This window comes from Enoplosus armatus, chromosome 14 (genome assembly GCF_043641665.1).
Source record: "Enoplosus armatus isolate fEnoArm2 chromosome 14, fEnoArm2.hap1, whole genome shotgun sequence".
Classification (NCBI taxonomy): domain Eukaryota; kingdom Metazoa; phylum Chordata; class Actinopteri; order Centrarchiformes; family Enoplosidae; genus Enoplosus; species Enoplosus armatus.
Window position 1 is genome coordinate 5,110,034 of NC_092193.1, and position 19,711 is coordinate 5,129,744.

General features: G+C 39.9%; 1 protein-coding gene across 1 annotated transcript in view; it reads right to left on the reverse strand.

Annotated features, from left to right (window-relative positions):
- Positions 1-267: 267 nt before the first annotated feature.
- tesk2 (testis associated actin remodelling kinase 2) overlaps positions 268-19,711 on the reverse strand; it is a 28,109-nt gene continuing 8,665 nt past the window's right edge. The window contains exons 4-13 of the mRNA XM_070919381.1: positions 18,425-18,546; positions 15,420-15,468; positions 11,044-11,190; positions 9,316-9,398; positions 8,274-8,358; positions 7,832-7,915; positions 6,793-6,879; positions 5,242-5,380; positions 3,007-3,540; positions 268-2,357 (exon numbers count right to left, since the gene is read on the reverse strand). Coding sequence (XP_070775482.1) covers positions 2,056-2,357; positions 3,007-3,540; positions 5,242-5,380; positions 6,793-6,879; positions 7,832-7,915; positions 8,274-8,358; positions 9,316-9,398; positions 11,044-11,190; positions 15,420-15,468; positions 18,425-18,546 — 1,632 coding nt within the window. The 3' untranslated portion in view covers positions 268-2,055. The remainder of the gene's footprint in view (positions 2,358-3,006; positions 3,541-5,241; positions 5,381-6,792; positions 6,880-7,831; positions 7,916-8,273; positions 8,359-9,315; positions 9,399-11,043; positions 11,191-15,419; positions 15,469-18,424; positions 18,547-19,711) is intronic.

Consider the following 19,711-nt stretch of genomic DNA (forward strand, 5'->3'; position numbering starts at 1 on the left):
CTTATAAGTAAAATCAACTGAAGCCTCTTTTGAGATTTTAGGTAAGTAAAGCTCACTGGTTTCTTTTTTCTTTAAGACACTAGAGTTGAGATGGAATTAAATCTAGTGGGGTTTTTCTTATTGCTCAAAAAAAGTCATACTCACTTTAACCACGCGACATTTTGATTTCCCTTTTTTCAGAGACAGAGCAGGAAAGTCTCTCCATCACGTTGAAACAATGAGCTCAAAGCAACTTGTTGGGAGACTGAAAATCTGTATGGGCATTAATCTGTGTTTGTTCTGTAACACTGTTACAGGACATATTCGCAGCAAGTTAATTTATGTTTATTTTGTACATGAATAATTAAAATGACTGCTTGTCTCTATTATAAGTTTGACATAAGATTGATTTCCTATCTTCAGGGAGCTCCTACTTTCTATAAATTTCAGTTTTGACTTTAAAACCAGACTATGCAACTTTTGCAGAACAGCGACCACTGTGGCCATAAATGGGAATTACAGCACAATGGTACATTTAATTTCAATTAATCTCTGAATGAAATCTCTCTAATGAAAACATTCTTGCAGGTAAAAGTGCATTTGTGCACTTGGAAACTGTATTTTGAGAAAAAACTAATATCTTAACTCTGTGTTACGGGTGTAAAATCACGTGCTGCTATGTGACAATGTGTGTTGCACAATAGCAAAAGGAGATAAAATCAACAAAAATGACTCAGTAATGTTAATTACACAACAATACCTAAACTTTCCTAACATTAGCCGCCATAAGCTACTGGTCACACCAGACCAAATAAGGCTATAGCGGCTAAATCCCTGAGTGTATTGAAGTGAGTTTTATTGTTGTATGAATTCAACTTTTCATTTGCAAGAGGAAGATTGAGTTGTTTTGTCTTTCAAAAGTGACATAGTCTTGCTTTAAACTTGATTTAGAGTGATTACTAATTTAATCAAGAGGGAACTGTTTTGAAAACTTGTGGGGCGTTCAAGTAAACTCTTGACATCTGAGATTTGAAAGGCGGCTTTCAAGCAGCAACTTTTAAATACAAAAACTGTAAAAAAGTGCTTTTTTAATAACATCCATGTTTGCCTACAGTTTGTGTTCTGGTTGTGATGCCTCGACAACAGCTGCTTGTTGTCTGTTGAGTGGTGTTAGTTGGGCTGATTTACAGAGCCTCTGAAGTGGCTACCGAACTGCTGTACTTTTAATTAGTGTGCTAAAAGATGTTAACATCACCGGTATGGTCCTTTAAAGACAATGCAACAGTCATGGAGTGATTGACAGCTGACCTTTAAGTCATCTCCTCTCTAAATTCACTATTGCTGTTGTTAGGCGGAGTTCCCTGTGAAGTAGTAGGTGAAGACTTGTTGGTGTAAAATATTTGAGCACTGGTTGCTAGGATGGTTTAACATCTGTCTCATGAGCGTTGTTTGTCAGGCACTCCATTATCACAAATCACATCTAATTTTCTCATCTGGATATCAGCGCACTGTCTCGTTAATCAGAAAAATGTGGGATTCTTTTTTTGATTTAGTATAAACATTTGTCTAACAAAGAACACAAGGGGAAAGGTATCAAAACACAAGCTTTGATTTTTAAACACACACACATACACAACACAAGGGATCTTCAGTGCCCCTCATCACTGACAAGACGCCTAATATGAGAAACCTTTAAAAAGGAAAAAAATCTACATCATCTCACAATATTAAATATAAACAACCTTCTCAAAAAAATAATCTCTCTGCCGAGTGTCCATTGTGTTGATAAAACCTTTCTGTTTCTGTGCTAAACGGAGACTCGTCCTGACACATCTGGGTGATACTATCTTTGACAGACATTTATCAGGTGTGCTTGATTTATTAATCAACATGTGATCGATGAAAGATAAAAATCAAGTGCTTTTTCTTTTTACATTTTTCCAAAACCTTTGAATTGTGTCCAGTCCGTCAGTATTACTAGTTCAAAATAGTTCCCACTGCCTCCGTGTCCTCCATCCAGGAATAAAAGTCCTCCTCTCGTGTGTGTGTGTGTGTGTGTGTGGATTTACATGTGTGTTACATGGGGCAGGTGTCTGTCCCTCTCCGTCGTTCCTCCTCTTCCTCTAGGTTGCTGGAGCAGTCCATCGGCTCTCCACTGTCTCTCTCACCGCTGGGGGCCATCGGAGACCAGCTCTCCCCAATCTCATCCTCCTCGTTTCCCTCCTTCCTCCCCTCCTCCCCCTCTCCGTCCTCCTCCCCTCCTGGCTGCCTGCAGTAAGGTGGGATCTCAACCACGACGTATTTCTTCGCCCAGACACTCAGCGCTGCCTTCTGTCGGACGTCATTTCCCATCTGGCCTGCGTCAGACCTGTTCGTCGCTGAGAGAAGAAAAGAGGGAAACAAGAAAGAGACGAAAGGGAAAGAAAAAAGAGAAAAAAGAAGTAAGGACGGGAAGAGAAATGGAAAGGTAGAGGAAAAATCAAAAGAGCATAAAAAGAAATGATCTAATTTGATTTCTGGTCACATTATACAGCAGCTGCTTTCACCCACATCCAGGTATTTGATTAGAGTTAAGCTGTATTTATTTTATATTACTTTTGATTATACATCAATTCTTTAATAAAGCAAGACCGTTGGTAATATTTTGTTAGGAGAGAGACAAAATAAAATAACTTTTCATCTAATAGAGAAATCTTATCTTTTTTTAACAGTATATGTTAAAATGATATATATATATAAATATAGATATACACAAATAAATAGATATGTGCAAATATCACAAACATAGTTCAAGTTTGTATATTTGTTTGATATCTAATTCACTTAGAGTTGAAAAAAATCAATGCCTGTGGTTTAGTTCCTGCAACAGCTTCCCACTTTTACCAACTGCCAAAAAACGATGTACATGCAGAACAACCATGAATATCAAAATCACCAAATAATGTTGGACAGCGGTTACATGTTTTAAGCTCTGTGCAAGTGTGAATTCACACATTTTATGTCAGAAATGCTCAAAGGACAACTCACCCGGCAGCGTTGTGGAGAGCTGGCTGGAGTTACAGTTAACGGAACCGTTGTTATTGGAGCTAACAGCAGCGGCAAGGTTGAAGATCTCGGAGCGGGGCAGTTGGGGGGACACTGGTAAAGAGTGGCACTGTCTTCCTGGAAGCTGCTGCCAGTAGTAAGACGTCCCCTGTTGCGGTCCACCGGGTCCATGAGCAGGCGGCTGGTTACTGAACGCACTCCCCGGAGGTGAGTGGAGGTCAAACACCAGCGAGAAGACAGACTTGCTGGGCACATCGAAGAACTTAATCTTGCCCCCACACAGGTCCTCTCGGGCGGTGAACGGGTTGATCTTGCGGGCCTTAGAGGCTCGCTGAGTGGTGGGGGGGTTATAATAAGGGTCCTGGACGTTGACTTTTCTTCCTGGTTTGCAGGAGAAGATGTCTGATTGGCTGCGGCTGAGCCAGATGTTTCGCCGGGGGCGGGGTGATTTCGGAGGGATTTTATCATCCTGGAAACCGAGAGGGTTTAGTCGCTTGAAGCCCTGGATCTTCTCACCTTCAACAAAGAGACAGACACGTTTTTGTGACACATTTTACATAATACTTCATAATTTCTAGATGTGTATATTTCTTTGAAGAGAAACAAACAGTAATTTTGTCATATCTTGTTCATAGTGCTCTGACAGTAAAATAGAGAATCTCATGTAACCACTAGGTGGCAATACAGACTAAATCCTGTATAAACTACATAGCCATGAGTTCCTTGAATCCCTGTTCTTCAAGGTACTGAATGAGATTTGTTTTACAGTTTTACTGTCCTCTGAAGTGTGGTTGGATCTTAATATTCTCATAAACTAAAAAAGAAAATGAAAGGAAGAATGTGAGGATGACAACAGGGATAAAAAAAAAAAAGTGAGCGATTGATCACATTGTTAAGAAAGAGATAAGCACATAAATAGTCATTTCCCTAGTTCACAAAAAATCAGTTATTCCCAAAGATAATACACATGATCTAACCGAGAAAACATCCTACTTTATTATTATATAGTATTGTTGCACTTCTGAGTGATCCTGTGTCATTTATGCCAGGAAATATCTGAAGGAATTACTCACTCATGAGGACCAAAAAAAGCTACTCTAAAAAAAGATACAAAAAAGTTGATATGCCACAGAAATATTTCCCACTATGAGGGTGATCCTGGTTTTCAGGAAATACTGATGTTATCAGGTAAACAGAGAGAGGGAGCTGGAGGAGGGGGACAGAGAGGGAGGAAGGAGGGGAGCAGAAGAAGTTCATGACATGCTGTAACCACTGACAGCAGACGAGGAGTGAGAACTGTCAGGTCCAGGCCATGTTTCCACACAATAAAAGATATTTCTTACGTCAACAGGCCCAGACTGTGTTTTATAAATCTTGTATGCTTCATCTAGATTTACAACACAACACCAGATGTATGAAAAAGCACTCGTCACTGGTATAAATCGCTGTTGCATCCTGTGACGTCATTTGTTCGTGCTCTCCTTCTTCATTCACTGCAGCGCTGAGGAAAAGGAGCTGTTTGGCTTGTCTAAACAAAAACATTACTGCCTCCTGACTCCATGATGGTCAGACATGCAGGCGGCTGTACGCTGGACCAAATTAGAAGTGAAACCTGGGCCTGCATGGATCAAGTATCTCAAAATAGGAATGTTGATCTCAGACCAGTTTTCCTCCTAAGTCATGGTGAAGTTTATATTATCGGCAACCTAAGACTCTGAGCTCAGATTCTTTGAAGTGTGATACAGATACTCAGATAAATGTTACAACACATTATAAACTTTGCTTTTGCAAAAATGCTCCTTGAATAACTTACTGGTGTGCAAAGAACAGGGATACAGATATTAGAGTGGATTATAATAGGGATGTTACTCTCCTGACGAACTGATTGTCTGACCAAACAGGAAGAGAAGTAAAAAATCTGGACAAACCTGGTTGGTGTTCGGAACGGAGCAAAGTTTCTGTCAGCCTGACATTGGCTGGATAAATATTGACTAGCTGACTAGATAAGAGTACAAGCAGAGCCTGTGTGCAGTGGTAAAGATGGGTGACAGGTTAAGGAGGATATAAAATAGGTTTCTGCTGCCCTGCTTGGATTATAGTTTCCCTTCCTAACACCTTCTTTTACAGGAATGTACGGGCATCTTCCTGTAAACAACAGCTAAAGCTGAAATGACGGATCGCAGCATCACAGAGTGAGATTTTGTGCAGTGCTGTTACCTTTGGGTATGGTCTTCTTGTCGTTGTCCCCACTGAGTGGGACACACTCGTGCTCCATCTCTTCAACTTTAAGGCGTGCGAGAATCTCCTCGAGGTGCCTGACGATGTCTGGGAAGGATGGACGGAGTTTTGGGTCCATCTGGAGGAAGGAAAAAATGAAGATACGGAGACAGATCACATTAATATACAGTAAAATGGTGCAGAAGCAGTGATAGACTGCACTCAAAAAACACATTACCATGTTAATAATATAACATTATAATCATTTACATAAACAAACAAGACCAGAGCTGAAGCCTCTTCAAGCATTTACATTGTATTTTACAAGTTGGCTTCCCGAGAAATGCTCTATATTGTTTTATGGCAGAAAGGGAGATTGTTTTATAGCTTTTATTGGTACAGAAAGTGGTAACAAAGAAAAGCCAGTGGAAAAAAAATCACCTTATCATGTCTGAATGAACAAGCAAAGGTCTTCTTTGCAACTGGAAGCAATAGGACTTGTGGGCTTACATTTTAAGAAACAGAAGCAATAAAAACGTATGCTACCAATTGTGCCAGTTACACTTTCAGATGTCTATAGATCTGGATGTTCTTTCCTTGAGCAGTGATATGCTAATGTTAAAGATGTTACATAAAACATCTTTAGTGACAATATTTAAAAGTGACAGTGTGGAAGGAGGAAAAGGTATGTGAGGCAGACATCTGAGAGAGAGAAAAAGATCAGATAGAAAAACATGGAAGTGCAAGGGGGGGTTTAACGAAGATGCTAGAAAGAAACTGTAAAACTGACCATTAAGAAAAAATGAAATGACACTGGGATGCTCTGGGAAAAGACTTGGGTGGAGGATAAAGATGACAAGGATGATAAAAGCGAGACAACAGACAAGGATGAGAAGGGATGGAGGGAGCCAATATAGGATCAATCAGCAGGGTGCTCCAAAATCTTTAATGCCCTCATCCTCTGCGGTTTGTAATTATGTCAGAGAGAGAAAGAAAATCCCAATTCCAGTCCAGTGATTAGGATGTGATGTGAAACCTGAACTGGCAAAACCTCATGCAAACAGAAGTATATTTGATTTGGTTTGATTTACTAAATGTTCCTCCTCATTTTAATAGTTACTCAATTAACAATCAATGTACGAATATTGAGAAAGAAAAACTGAGTCTGCCGAGTAACTGATCCAGCTTTTAGTGAACAGAAGACCCCCTGGATAGTGCACCAAATCTGATTACTCAGATAATCAGATTGCCCCTCTGTTTCTGAACAAGGGAATAATAGTTACTTAAGAAATTAAAACTAAAACTGTGGAAATTCCAAGAAACAACCAACAGAAGCCATTTGGGAAATCTCTTTCTCTGAACAGAGAAACATTCGTCATAAACAACTTATTATTATAGATGCACTTAAACATGACCACCATGTGCTAACAGCAGACACGTGGCCGCTGCTGTTTGCTCTTCATCACAAGTGATGATTGTTACAATACTGTTATATCTTAATTGACAGAGACTGAGACAGATCGATTGGACATTGGAGTGTGGCGGACTCACATTGCAGCAGTTGAAAGCCAGCTGGAGGAAGTCAGGCGGACAGTCTCCAACCATGTGCTGGAACGTGTGATAGTCCAGGCCGAAATTCTGATCGCAAGGGGGAGAAGACAGAGAGACAGAGAGATTTGGATGTGTGAAAGTTAAACAGGAAATTTGTATTTACTATTCCAAAAGTGGGATAAAGACAGAGATAGACAGAGATTCATCAGATGTTTGACATACTGTAACTCTTCTGCCAAAACCAGCTTCATGTCAGACTAATCCCCCCGACATGCTCCTGCTGACTGCCAAGTTAACGTTTTGGCTCTATCAGTATACTGACATTTTAAATAACGCAGGATGTGTGACAGACAAAAGGTCTCTGCGGGTTTCAAAAAGGTACATTATATTTCAAATTTAAGAATTTACACACAAAAAAACAAAAACAAATAGCTGCATCCAACTGTGTTTAAGACAATCTACAGTACATACAGCTTATGTAAAATATTTTAAGTATTATTTTGTAATATTTTGAGTCCCTTCTTTGCATATTAAATAATAAACATTTATTTCATACTAGGAGAGCATGGAGATAAATCAGAAATCCAACCAAAACTGGATTTTCATACCAAAATCAATATTTGAGTGGTTTTAAAAAAAAAATCTGCCTTTTGTATATTAACCCTTATTCATTTTCTAAAATAAACACATGAACAGTTTTGATAATGAAGCCTTAAAGTTAGTTGTTTAAGAATTGTGAGCATTAAATGTACTGAGCAGTGCCTTTTCTATTTGAAAAACAAACTTGTCAGTCCTCTCTGGTGGTGGGTGACTGTTATAGTTTTGCCTGGGTGGGTTAAGAAGAACCAATGCTGCTCTCCATCCTTTGACAATGTAAAAAACAGACTTCAGCACGTTGAGTCATGTGAATGTTACACAGTACAAACAGGGTGTGAATTATGGGACACCAACAGATCAACCTGTATACAAAGCAAACAGGCAGCTGGAGCACTACAAGGTTATAGGGTGGCAAAGAAATGAGAAGTAGATGAGCAGTCACCTCTGTGCGGGGAAGGAAGTCAGGGTCAGCCTGGATCCTTGCAATGATCTCACACAGGATTATACCATAGGAGAACACATCTGCCTAAAAACAGAGAGACACATATAAATACATGCAAACACCAGAAAGTCGTTTTCAAAAATGGTAAACCGCCTGGTTTATTACAAAATGAAACATTTGTCGAACTCCCTGATATTCCCTAACTTCTGCTAAAATATGTACCAAACTTTCAGACCTCCCCTGTCTGAAATACAGCTCTCCATGATCAATGGGAACTTCTTCATCCCAACTCTTCTTATGCTACGTATCATTAGTGCTTTGCTTTGAGCTTTATGTTATTTATTGCTGCTTTTATGATCCATTTTCCCCGGTGTGAAAGTCTAATCAAAGCTCATCTAATGTAATCTTGTTTGAGGTCAAAGGTGAAAGTTGGGGAATTTACCTTCTCATTGTAGGATTCATCTCTCAGCACCTCTGGAGCCATCCAGAAAGGAGAACCAACCACTGACAGCTTCTCTCTTTCAGCACTACACACACACACACACACACACACACACACACACACACACACACACACACAAGTGTTTGACAAAGATTATTATAATGAGGAAGTCATTTGTGGCTGATAATTCAAGAAACTTCAGAGGCTTTGAGGTGACTCCTGAACTCTGTGTTCTTTATTCTGCTCTGCCCACGTGATTTTATTACACTATTCAATAAAATCATGTAAGGCAGAGCAGACTAAATGTCAATTTGACTGTAAATATGTCAAGCTGGTTTGAAACAATCCTGCCTCGACCCAGTGCCCACCAGGAAGAAAAGCCTGACCTGACCCTGGTCGTGCTGTGTGTAAATGAAGAACTGCTGTCTTACTTTTCAATCAGTTGGGAAAAGACTTCAGATCGTCTGTGTGATGAATCTTGCTCTCTAATCCTTTAAGTTCAGTAGCTTTTTGCGCCGTTTAGATTTAGATTGGGTAAGTTGGACCATATGCTCTCATGTGCATTATTCATACGTGGTAACATACCCACATACACATGCATAGATATACAACATTATAGAAATGGTCATTTGTCTAAGTCGTATCAACTCAACTGCAGTATCAAAAAAACAAAACCCTGCGCTGATAGCATCCTCCTGTTATCAAAACACTAAAGTTGAGAATGTGAACTATACAGCCTGGTGTTAATGTCAGTGCCAGACACATGTGTTAATAAATAACCCTGCACCTGGTATGAGGAGGAGGAACACACTTAAGTGAGTAACAAATAGGTGTAACAAGAAAAACAGAGAGGAACAAAAATCATTGTTGTGGAGAGCAGACATGGAGAAAATGATGATTCATAATAATAATATAAACACGTTCTCTTTTTAAGTCTATTTAAAATAGGTTGCACCACATGTGACAATCACTTATTGAATTACTAATAAAGATCTGGTGTATCTACAGCATGCAGAGCAGTAATCAGTGGAGAACTCCTTACAGATTGGTGGGGATCTTCTCGGCCAGGCCAAAGTCTCCCACCACTGCTGTGTAGCCGTTGTCATCACATTTGATCAGGCAGTTCTGCGAATACAGAAAAACATTATCATTATTATCCCACATTAATAGTTTTGTGACAGTGAGGGATTTAAAAAAACATTTTGCTGCAAACAGTATTAGCCAAATCTCCACTTCTTAACTGAACAACGGCCTTCAATATCATTTTACTGTACACTGTCATTCTCCGAGAGAACCGGAACTACGAAGTTTCAATATATTTGGACTCTTCCTCTTCACCCTAAAAAGGAACTATTTGTAAATCTACTGTTGTACTAATATTACCCAAGCAGTTCTATCATTGTACTGTGCAAAACAGTACGTGCACTGCTGCATCCTTTGCACAACCCTGTGTGACAACATGACAGTTAACACGTTGGTTAACAGTTGGTGGCCACAGATACTTGAGTTGAGCTGAATGTTAATTTATATATATATATATATATATATAAATAAACTTCTACTTGGCATTACTTATGATACATGAATCCAGTGCACGAGACTCTCACTATGCTTCCTTCCTTAATAATGAGTTAGCGTGCTGTACCATGCTGCTTCAGTGTGCATTAATGTTTACATATGTCTTACACTGCCACCCTTTTACCATGTGGCACCATGTGGTAAAATTTACTGTACTGTTCAAACGTCATTGCCTTAATTCTGGGCATTTCTTGCACTTTGTGTATGTATAGCTTATAACTCCTTTATAATTGAAGGGTACACTGACATGTATAAGAATACAGTATAATCTCTGAAACATAGGATAAAGGTACAGTTGGAAGGAGAGAGTGTTTGAAACAAGTACACAGCATTAATTTAAATATTTACAAAAGGAGAGAAAGTTGCTTTGTCCATTGGGTTGCATGACTGCCTTATGAGTCACAGGCTAATGGACTTTGTATCAAATTGAGGAAGTATAATTTGCAAGGCTATGATTACAACTATAAAACTATTGTCCATGTGTTTGTTGTCTTTAGTAACAGGTTTCACTTAAACTTTACTTGCATTTCTATGTGCACTACTTTTCTACAGATGAACAACTATAAGCTCAGACAGGCAATGAATATGAGTTTACAGCAGAGTGCATACTGTCCCTGTTCCCTGCCAGTTTCATGCCAACGTGGCTCTGGGTCAAGTTGGAAAACTAGAAGCTGCCTGGTACAGATTATCACATCTGACTGTGACACTGTGCTCCTTAGTGTGAGGTTAACAGGCCGAGGAGTAAAAGAGCAGCATCTAACATCTAACACAAGTCTTATGTGCAGAGGTTGCGTCACTATCCTGGGACCAAACACTGATATTGCACTATGAGCTGTCAAAACCAACTAATATTTGAATATATACAGTATATATACAGTACAGTGGTGTACAAAAGTGCTAGGCCACCTGAAACTACTGGACCACAGAAACACAAAAAGTAGCCAAAGTCAAAGGAAGAGTCATGAAAAATGATCTGGACTAATGAATTCCTCCTCTGTCATATGTTGTATTCTTCTCTAGTGAAACGCCTAGAACGATGTGGGTCTCTAAACCAAAAATATCACATGTCAAAGCTCCCATTTATCATAACAAATAACCAATCAAAAGCCAAAAAGGGCCACAAGAAGGCCTGCAGTTTCTATTTTTAGCTGTGGTTTCTCCTCTTAACAACCAATTAGCCTGTCTGGCTAACCTTGGACGTTAGGTCCCGGTGGAATATGCCTTTGGAGTGCAGGTAGGCCAGACCGCTGGCGATCTCACAGGCCAGTTTCACCCTTGTGGGCCAGCTCAGGTGTTTGTTGCTGTCTAGAAGCTGCTCCAGGTTTCCACCGTTGATGTACTGGAAAAAGACAAAGAAAGACACACAAATAAATAAGTGGGTAAATATTAACAAACTATTGATACACAAGAAAAGGAACACAAACAATTTTACGGGAATATATAATACACAATGTCTTCAGCTACTGTTGTTAGTTGGCTTGAAAATTCATTGGTCAACTGGTGCGCTGACTGAGTGACTCGCTATATCGTTGAAATATTCAGACACACTTAAACTACATAAAGATCTAACTCCATTACACAAACTAACTGCCTATCCAGCTGGCTCACAGAGAGGATGGCTGATTGGTTGGTTGTTTGGGTTACAGACGGCCTGCCTAGGGGCGAGCTGGTGTATCGACCGACTGGCTGAATAAAATCTGGCCGGCAGCCTGTCCAGCTGGCTGACAGAACTGCTAGTTTCCTACGTGAATGAATGTGGACCGTCTGACCATCGTGCAGGCTGAAGAGTGGGCGGCCAAGAGGACAAATCAGCTCAGTGGGTTTTAAAGTATCCGGGGCCCTTCACTCTGTCTGTCAGCTTTGATCCAGAACAACTTGTCTGACCTTGCTACTTGCATGCAAACACACAGACACACTAATCCCATGCCACATATCACGAACAACGGTGGTTAACTAGCTAGAGCTGAGATGGGATAAAGAGATGCTCTGGTTATTGGTATGACTGACAGGCACATAATTAGGACATAGGGGGGCTGATGGTGAGGGGAGGTCGTCTCTACTCCTTCACGCGATTGAATAAAATGGACTTCAGGTCAGATTAATTATAGTTTTCAGATAATCTTAGCATATGTTTATAGTAAATGTAAAACTCTGTATGAATAGGTCTTGTAGAGATGTAGCCTAACCACGACAATAATAATATCAGATCTCAGCGAGCTGCCTTCCTACAACAAAGGTCATTATTTCTCCTAAGCTGTGCGTGACTTTTCCAGCTGAATGTAGGTTTCCATCCGTTGTCACACCATCTCTCTAGACTACTTAAATCCTAAGTGCTGTGGCGGTTTAGCTTCCAAAGGACAATCAAAAGATACTAACTGGACTTTGCTGGATCATTTTTTTCAGCCTGGGACTTTAAATTAATTCTTTGTCCGTGGATCCCACAGAGTGAAATATTCATTAATGTCCACTACATTTGTTTTTGTTTTTTCTTTTAGATCCTAATCAACAGTTCAGACAAAACTGTCTACTAGAGCTCAAATGTACTCTTGAAACAAAAGAAAGAGCAAAGCTTTAACCGTTAACGCCCCCCAAAAAGGTTGAGCTACCAGCAGTCTTATGCCATCAAATATTCTCACGCACACACACACACACACACACACACACACACACACACACACACACACACACACACACACACACACACACACACACACACACACACACCCAATTCAAGATGTCAGAGGATTACGGTATTTGTCCAACAAATTCCTCAGTAGCCACGGAGTTCAACATCTGTTGTCTGCCTGGTTGAGTTTCCGGGGGAGAGGGATACAACAGGGGGAAACTCCACTGGAGACAAGTAAAACTCAGACTAATCCAACCGCCTTCCTTCATCATCTCATTTAAGATCTAGGCAGCACGGCCAGTTTACTCTCACACTGGCAGAATATGCAGCGAGTGCAAAGAGTGCCTGGTCCAGAATGCAAATCACATGGTTTACCGGAAGAGTGCACCTGCTGTGTCAACTAAAAGTAACTGAATGGAAGTAAAGTCGCATTCAAAAAAGCCTCTTATTCAGGCATGGTATTTTCCCCTGGAATTTGCTTTATCCTATTTGTCGAGTTACTGATACACCACAGTAATTACTTGACATAGCACACGTTGAGCCATATATGTGCCTGGCCATGATCATGTGTATTGGAGAGAGCTAAGGAAATGAGAAACATACGGCCGGTTACAACTGTTGTGGAGATTGCTCTGCTACACTGTCTGTGTTTCAAGTTAAAAAACCAGAAAAGACTCAAACAAAAGAATCCTTGTTTGCTGCTGGGAGCAGCTTCAAACAGCAGTATAATCCTGCCATGGGTCATGATTTACCATTAGCCCAGATTATGATTGCAGAAGCATTTCCTATAAGGTGCACTGAGGCAAACGGTGCCTCAAAATGTACCATATCATTGTTCATTTATTGCGCGTTTCACCACATAAAAAAACCCCCCACGACATTTCCTAAATTTACTAAAGGCAATTGTCATAGCAACATAACAAGCTTTCTGGCTTTTCCGAGTTTTTCAGGAACTCAGCAGTCAGAAAAATAGTGAGAACAAGCGATGGAAAGATTTGACACAGCAAACAGAGCTCAAAGAAATCCTGATACATCTCAGCCCTCAACACAGTCTGACACAACTGAATCTAAGCCGACCAACAAACCTAAAATCGAACACTACTCAGCTAACGGCTTAACGGACGGGTTTTGTCTGCTTGTGGGAGACAGATATGCATCATTGTCCGTATTCACTGTGGTATAGCATTTTCCCAACATCATATATGTGCGATCTGGCTCTCTCATCCCTGGTACTGATTAGCATCATAGAGTACATATGCATGTAAATTGGGGGTTGGGTGACTTGGGGTGCCATGACAATAAGTTTCCTTTGAAGGGGTACCTGCTCTAAAAAAGTTAGGAGACCAACACTAGATTATTCTCATCTTCCAGCGTCTTCAAAAGCTAATTCTCACATATATGTTGTTCACACTACCTTTCATTGTGCCTTAATACCTACTATATTCTACATGTCAAGTATATCCTTTCTCCAAACAACAAACAATTAGTACAAAAGTCAAAGTACTTCATCAAACAGTTCTCTTTTGTTTATTTTGCAGTTGTCTGTGGACTTGCATGTGTCTGCGCATGAGAGATGTAGAGTTTCTCGAAGTAGCTTGGGGCCATGCAGAAACTTAATTCTCCATTTCCTCTGAGCGCGGCCTCATAGAGGGGGTCACGTAACGAAACAGCATGAGCCTGCTACCAGGGTCAGAGCCTTCAGGTTTGTCCTGACACGACACAACAGGATCGGTTTACCCTGCAGCAGGAAAACAAGACCTACCGCAGCGTGCATGTATGTATATTCATATGTGTGTCTTACAATGCATGGATTCACTTTGCAACTGCAGAATGGGATGAAGCGTGTGTGTAAATTTGGTATCTTAAAGATGTGTTCTCTTACGCAACTACAGAAAGTTGGTGTTTGTCTTTGTTTGTCAACAATAAGCACATTCACTGTGCAATGCAACAGTGTAATCAAGTACATGTGTGTGTGTGTGCGCCTGGAAGCATCTTTAACAGTGTATGCTTTCTTCAGAGGGGGATGAATCATGTGTTTTGTAGCATCTTCCCAATGAATGTGTGTTCAAATACAACCAGGTTTACAGAGATGCATCTTAAGCCACTGGCTCAACTGTTGAAGTGTATGAGTGTGAATGTATGTACATGTACATGTGTGCATCTGTCATGAATGTGTGTTTGTGTGTGAATACAATGACAACAGGATATAGAACGGCCATCTCACAGTTTAGGACATCGAACTAATACAGTGAAGTTACCATCCTTGAACAGCAGGGGTACGATTATTTTAATTATCTGCCAATTATTTTCTCGGTTAATCTTTTGGTCCAGACAGAGGCAGAAAATGCCACCACAATTTTCCAGAGCCCAAGGTGACGTCTTCATGTTGTGTGTTCAAGTTACATTTACCCTTAGTGCCTCTCATTTCTCTTCCAAATAAAGTTATCTGCCCCTCTCTCTCTCACACACACACACACACACACACACACTTAAACACACTGATGAACATACACAGGTTAAATATAGGCTTTGTGCAGCCTAAAAATATTGCTCACTGTAACCTTAATGGTGTACGTTCTAACATTAAGTATCTCTGGAGAATTTTATTAGCTGCCTGTATCAAATTATCGCTCCCTCTTTCTCTCTGTCTCACACACACACACATGTAAACACACAGCCTGAGTGTCAAGAACATTCAGTTCTCTGGGTTTTCCACAATTACAGACTAGTGTGCGTCTGTGTTGTGTTCATGGATGACGTGAGGTTCACCTGAACATACACAAACACATGGATCAGTTCTGACATTTACATGTAGACACAAGTAGAATATAGGCACACCAGCACACCACCTTTCATTAGTAGAGCCACTTTGATCTCACATATCATTACTTTGTACACAAGCTTTAATGTGAAATGGTGTGTTTGTGGGTGTTTTTTCCTACCTCTGTCAGAGCGTGAAGCTGGCCCTCATGGACACACACTCCCTTGAACCTGCAAAACCACAAAAGACATGCAAGATGAAGTTCTCATAATGTCGTGATTCAACCTTTGAGACATTTGTAAGAATTTGATTGGAATGTGTGAGTGTCGAGGCTGGCGCACAACTGGACGTATCTTCACAAACTAAACAAAAGTTGGGAGAAAACCCATCACATACAGCTTTTAGTTTCTCTTAATTCAAGAGTCATATAAATGAAGACAATGTGGAAATATTGAAACACTTGCAGGACCTTCTCTGCTGTGAGTAAACAGAGAAAGCAGGAAGAGCAGTTAAGAAAAGTTTAAGATTCCAGCGGGCAAGACCAGACAAGTGATTACTGCTAGACTGTCTGTTAACAGGAAGATAATAACAGCTCCGGTGCTTCACCTGAATTCCATCCTTTTCTCCCTCTACCCAGCCTATCAATTTCTACATTCTTATTAAACAGAAACACAATCTTCCACACTGCTCTTTCATTTATGTGTGTGCGTGTTTTCTCCACCACTCTGACAAAATGGATGTCACTATATTAAAAAACTTCCATCTTAATGATCAACTTTTATAGCAATAGAGAAAAAAAACTGCCATTTCTTACTTTTCTGATGGGTTTTTAAGAATTGTCATAAACCCAAGTAGTTGGAAAATATCCTTAACCCAGAAAGGACCGTGCACTCCTTCAACTTAAGTGAAACAACGTGTGTGTGCAGAGCAACATGTGAACCAACTTTGCTCATGAGCAGCATTGAAGGCCTCTTAATTCTGAAGGCAATGAAAAGGTCAACTTTGTGGGTCCTTGTTGGAGTTTAGCTAACAATGACCCCCTCAGTGTCCGCTTGTTAACACACAGACACACTCACACAATCCACTGGGCATGCTCAACAAAGATGGCATTGTAAAAGATAGTGTGCATGTGTGTGCATGCACAAGTACACACACACACACACACACACACACACACACACACACAGACACTTATGCATGTATGTGCATGTTCATAAACACACACTCTCCCACTCAGGAGCCCAGAGCAGAATGTGAACTTCACAGAAAGTGTTTACTACAAAGAAATGAGCAACAATACTGTTGTTGGCCATCGTAGTCGATGTAGATGATTTTGCATGGATTTGAATTCTCATTGCTATAAAGTTTTATTTTGTCTACTGACTTTTTCTTTTCCTGTCGTAAAACGACAGGCAGGGCAAGTTTATTTGTATAGCACCTTGTAAATACAGAGGCAGTTCAAAGTGCTTTACATGAGGTGAAGAAGTGCATTGGAACAACATTTTAAAAAGACAATAAAAAAGAAAAGAAAATCAATGAATGAATAAAAGAAAAGAAAATACAAATAGGCCAAAAAACATTGAAATTCAGTATTAGTGTAGTGACAGTGCAGTGATAGGTTGCCCTAACTTCAATAAAGGACATAACATGTGAAGAGAGACTAATCAATTAAAGCCAAAGGAGAACAGGATCGTTTTTAATTTATGTATCCTATAAATAACTGGTAGCCAGTTTAAAGACTTACGGACGGGGGTAATGCGCTCAGTTCTTGTTATAACTCTGACGCCGGTGTTTTGAATGTACTCAAGTTGTCTAATGTCTAAAGTAATAAAATGACAGGAAAGTAATTTTCCATTCACACCCGACCAATGACACAAATAGACAACAAAAGACAAGAGTTCAAAGAGAGAACAACAAGGTCCTTTACAACCAATGTGTGTGGACGTTACTGCTGTCTGAAGACTTTTTCATACTATTATGCATTCTGGAAAACACTGTCTTGCATTTAAAGCTTAAAGTGTCAGAAGCTCAATTACTGTATGCTGGTGATGACAAACGCTGTTTCGTTTACTTTATATGATAGTTACAGATTATTAAAAATTGAATAAATACACAATGTTGCATCTTCCACTGTCTTAGGTTTGGGCATACTTTGTTTGTGCTTTGGGTATCGAGGTGGAAAAGCAAATCAGCTGTGTGCACTGCATGCAAGTCCCACCTCCACGTTATTGTGACTGGTCAGCTTGCAAAAAGAGTTTATATTATATAGCTCCTCTAAAAGCTGTTGCTGGTTTCCGCTTAAGTCGAAGTGGTATAGAGTGTCAGTCTCACCAGGTATAAGGGGCTTACACAGTATCATGCTTTGCCTATTTTGTCTGACCAATCATTAACCTCTAAAAAAAAATTAACCTGATTGTTCATAGCCTCGTCCTGTTCCCTTGCGACAGAAAGGGTCCTCCTCGCTTTTTTCGCCTCTAGGCAGCTGCTGCAGCTCTAACAGGAGCTGGCGGTTTAGAAAATCCATTGTTAATAGGCTCTGTGTTTGACACAGTTTCTAGCCAACCCCAAAGGAAACAGGTCACAACCACAGGCTCATAACCAAGTGAGAGAAGAGAGAGGTAGAGGCACAGAGCAACACAATATATATTTATAACTGAAGGCGGCAGGTGTTATAAGAAATGACTAATATAATGTGTAATGTCTTTTGTGTGGAAATAATGAGGATTTAGTCTTTATTTATTATTAGCAGCTACTGAGTGACCTACAATCTTAAGCCTTAAAATAAGCCTTCTGTGAATTTATGAAAGCAAGCTCATTCCAAATTATTACTGGCATCTTATTATTGAATCTCTTGTAATGAACTAACAAATAAAAAAACTTTTGGATTAAACCTTTAAACATGCTAAAAAGAAACCACTACCAATAATGAGTTTTTTACACCAGGACTAATCATATTTTACAAAGTAGCTGTTACATGATAATGCAATAATCAGGTAGAACAAAAAAGTGGAAAATAAACATGTTGTTTTGCTTGCTTTGTTTTATAAGTTACATTAATATAGCTTTAAGTTCAAAATATAGCTTATAGTTCAAAAGTTAGATGAAGTTAACACATTTTCCAAGTCCAGCTGAACAGTTTTAGTAACTTAGTAACCCTTGAATATAGTAAGTTATTCTGTTACCAACCTGAGTATGTATGGATGGGAAAGCCGGTTCATTAGTTGGACCTCTCTCAACATGTTAGCTCTGTTGCTGCTGAGCTTGTTCATCTTCAGAGCCATAACTTGGTCTGAAGCTCGATGACGTACCTGTAAAACAGTCAAATGACGCCACATTTCAACATGTTGCAAATACAGTCAAGCACAACTAAACAAAGGCTGAATCCCATTATCTGCGCTATATCAACTATATTCTGCTGGCTGCAAAAACTGGGACTGTATAATGGGTCAATTTAACACAGAATTCTTAATAATGTTCAGCTCCATGTGTAGAACAGCTTGAAACTCTGCTCTTGTACAATGAATACTTGTAAAAAAGAAAAAATATCTGGCTCATGCAGCAAGAAAACAGAGGAAGCAGAAAAGGAAAGCAGCACATAAAAGAGAACTGAAATGAGGTCAGTCAGTGCTGACCAACCATGACAAAGTAAATGTGTCAATCCAGAGCTGCACAATCAATTTTGTATTATTGTGCATTGGGATTTTAGTTTCCATCTAATTGTTAGATAGCGGTGGCATCACCATCCACCCATCGATGGTTGGCTGGAACCTATCCCAGCATGCCTTGAGTGGAAAGGCAAGCAAACACTGTAGATAGGTCACAGCATGAAGACAACACTGAAGCCCTTCCTGCTACAGTTATAAACAGTACATTACTTGTGTTTAACCTGTGTATTACAAAATACAAAAGCCCAATGTTAGATGTAAACATTGCCTGGTTACAGTAAACTCAAAGTATTGACCAGTTCTCTGAACAGGAGGTGGTATGTTGGTGATGGGTTTCAAGATTAAGCATTAAAAGGGAGAAAACTGAAAAACTGGAACATTTTAAAAAAGAATGTGTTTTACTGGTAGAAACACTACTAACATGCCCTGTACATCCCTCCTGACTGAGAAGGAATTTGAAATAAACAGATTTTATTTTGGAGTACTTCATAACACACTGACGTTTGCTTCCCAAAAATAACTGCAGTCCATTTCATAGGGTGAGAAAGCCTCTGAAAGAGCACTTAACACATTTAATCTCTCCATTGAAGCAAATACAAATGGGTTACACAAATGAGAAATGTTGGTTTCTATTAAAGACAAGGAGGCCCACGCTGTATGCCTAGCACGGGGTTCAGAGACACCGCAGTGCATTAATTACCAAGAATTCTGAGTTCTTCTGAATGCACTCACATGCATGCAAATAGGAAATATCAACCTGCAAACCACAGAAGGCAGCACATCAATGACTGGGCTGCTGCAGACACAC